This window comes from Myotis lucifugus, unplaced genomic scaffold (assembly GCF_000147115.1).
Source record: "Myotis lucifugus unplaced genomic scaffold, Myoluc2.0 scaffold_138, whole genome shotgun sequence".
NCBI lineage: Eukaryota > Metazoa > Chordata > Mammalia > Chiroptera > Vespertilionidae > Myotis > Myotis lucifugus.
In genome coordinates, this window is record NW_005871186.1 from 2,094,195 (window position 1) to 2,097,332 (window position 3,138).

General features: G+C 39.7%; 1 protein-coding gene across 1 annotated transcript; it reads left to right on the forward strand.

Annotated features, from left to right (window-relative positions):
• Positions 1-519: 519 nt before the first annotated feature.
• On the forward strand, positions 520-1,548 carry LOC102426927 (olfactory receptor 51T1). Its single transcript, XM_023758760.1, has one exon. It carries the CDS (start codon positions 520-522, stop codon positions 1,546-1,548), a length of 1,029 nt encoding a protein of 342 aa, XP_023614528.1.
• The last annotated feature ends 1,590 nt before the right edge of the window (positions 1,549-3,138 follow it).

Genomic DNA, 3,138 nt, shown 5'->3' on the forward strand with positions numbered 1-3,138 from the left:
ACTGAGCCAAACCCGTTACGGCAAAAGGATATTTTTAATAGAGTCTACTAGGAGAAGCCGGCTGATGATTCAGGTATAAGGATACCTCTGGCTACAACATCCCAGAATAACTTCCAGCAAGGACATCACGGAGTTTGCTATTATAGGTACCTTGTGCTCTTATGTACTTCTCCATTATTTTTGGAGCAACTTACATAGTTTGGAGACTTAATACAAAGACCCATTGGTTGTCATTGTTCTGTAAGTGTGTGTGCATATGTGTGATGTATGTCTATAAACATTTTCTATTTCAGATCAGGGCTTGTGTGGGCAGTAGGGTGCAGATGAACTTAGAGAGCTTGATGGCTATAATTGGGAAAGAGTAGAGGGAAAAAAATGAGACCAGATTCTGACAGAAAAATTAAAGATACAAGGGAATGATGTTATAGGTATCGTAATTAAATTGGGGGTTTGCATACAGAGAAATAATTTTATGATTTGGAGTTTATAAAAGAGTCATGGATTGGAAAAAGGCTCAGTATGACACACTCTCATTTTTGCTCCCTTTTCAGAGTGCATCCTCAACCCACCATGGTAATTGTCAATAACACCACAACATCCTCTTCAACCTTCCTCCTCACTGCGTTCCCTGGGCTGGAAGTGGCTCACATCTGGATCTCTATCCCAGTCTGCTGCCTGTACACCATTGCCCTCTTGGGAAACAGCATGATCCTGTTTGTCATCATTGCTGAGCAGAGTCTCCACAAGCCCATGTACTATTTCCTCTCCATGCTGTCAGTTGTTGATCTAGGTCTGACCATTTCAACCCTCCCCACTGTGCTTGGGGTTCTTTGGTTTCATTCCGTGGAGATCAGCTTTAAAGCTTGCCGCATTCAAATGCTCTTTGTACATGGCTTCTCTCTCTTGGAGTCCTCCGTGCTGGAAGCCATGGCCTTTGACCGCTTCATGGCCATCTGTTACCCACTGAAGTATGCCACTGTCCTCACACACATGATGATCTTGGTGATTGGACTGGTCATCTGCCTACGACAAGTAATTTTCCTCTTTTCCATGGCTCTAGCCTTGAAGAATGTTTCTTTCCACGGAGGCCAGGAGCTTTCCCACCCATTTTGCTACCACCCAGATGTGATCAAATACTCATATTCCAACCCCTGGATCAGCAGCTTTTTGGGCATGTTTCTTCAGCTCTACCTGTGTGGCACTGATTTATTGTTCATTCTTTTATCTTATGCCCTAATTCTCCGTACTGTCCGGAACATTGTAGCCCCCAAGAAGCAACAAAAAGCTCTCAGCACTTGTGTCTGTCACCTCTGTGCTGTCACTGTTTTTTACGTGCCAATGATCAGTTTGTCCTTTACGCACCGCCTCCTCAACTCCACCCCTAAGGTGGTCTGTAGCATTTTGGCCAATGTGTACTTGCTCTTACCACCTGTCCTGAACCCTGTAATTTATAGCTTGAAGACCAAGACCATCCGCCAGGCTGTGCTCCGGCTGCTCCAATCTAAAGGTTCACGGGGCTCCAATGTGAGGAGTCTTACAGGTGGGTAGAATTGAAGGGGAGAAATTGCCAGTCCATAAATCATATTTAAAGGAAGGGACTTGGGTTCATCTCATCCTCAGGCATTTTGGTTACTGAGGCAGTTTCAATTAAATTCTTGGAACAGAAAGAAGAGAATACTTTTCCCCTAAGCTTATCAAAAAGTGTTTTAAAACCACTGCAATTCAAAACCAAATTATTTATGTATATGTTACTCAAATATTTAAAACCATTACATGTACTCCTGAACACGTTAAAAGAACAATTAGATCATTTTATTTCAGCTGAGCAATTTACTTATGCTTAAAAATGGTAATTCTTAAACAGAAAACAAATAAATGACAATTTTAGTTTTTGCATTCAGTTGAACAAAATCATTTATTTCTGTAGTCAAATTTCCTAGGGGCAATACATATTTTTATCTTGAGCTGGTCAATGAAAAAGTTACAGGTGTGTGCAAAGGCATGTACATAGAAATTTGTGATTTAAAACTGTAGGACATTGTTGCACACTTTTCAGTTCCTAGAGTCACCTCTAGAGAGCTCTGTTTCTTTACAAATGCATTCCCTGAACCTCGATCTTTTCTTTAATCCCGTTTCTCCTTAGTAAAAGTGAAAGTTTCAGTTTAAATTGCTCTTTATTAGACCTCCAATGAATTCAATATATGAGATCACACATTGCCTTATTATTTTCCTCATTGCCTAGATATTCTAATACAGTTCTGATTCTGATTCCACAGTCCCTTTGCCCCAGGATTATACCTTTTATCTCTTTGCCTTGTTTCTTGGGTTGAGCTGTTAGGCTCCTCAAACTTTTACTGTTCTTGTCACTGTAGAATTTCATAGTGACTGATATTTTTTAATGGGAAATCTTCGAATGACCTTTATTTGTTTTGTGAAGAAGTAAGTTCTGGATAGGGATGATAGGATGTTGGGAGAACTTTTCTTGCACACACCGAATTATGAAACTCTGATAATTATTCTGATAATTGTTTCCTCATGATAATTCATGTCTGAGCCCAAAGAACCAAGCAGATATTCTGATCTAAGACACTTGTCTCCGTCCCTACAACTTCTTACTCCTGGCCTACATGGACTACCACTCCCAAACTCTGATTTGTTTGGTTCAAGCTTTCTGTTCAATTCAAGTACTGAAAACTTTCTGACTCTGTCCAAACCACAAACCCCTTTTCTCTAATCATTAACTACAATATTACATATTATTTCTAATTAAAATGGTTTGTGTGATTTCCCTTTTACCCAAAATATTCAGGTACTTTTGTTATATCCCTGGTGTTGTGTCCCATACACAAAAGTGTGTGGCAGAAGCCAGTATTTTAAGTGGAGACTAAGCAGTGTGGGATCATCCAGAAAATAGTGCAATTAGGAATAAAATTCAGTTTTTCAGAATTCAAGGCCAGCATTACCACCAGAACGTCTCTTGGCATCATGCACTTTGTGGGAAGTCTTTGTATTCCATTATACCACAATTTTGTATTTCAAATTTCAGTTCTTCATTCTCATATCACTGCCAAATAAATGTTTATTTGGTTCTATCCCCCTCAACAGGATAAAACATGACTACTATGCAAAGTTCAAGAG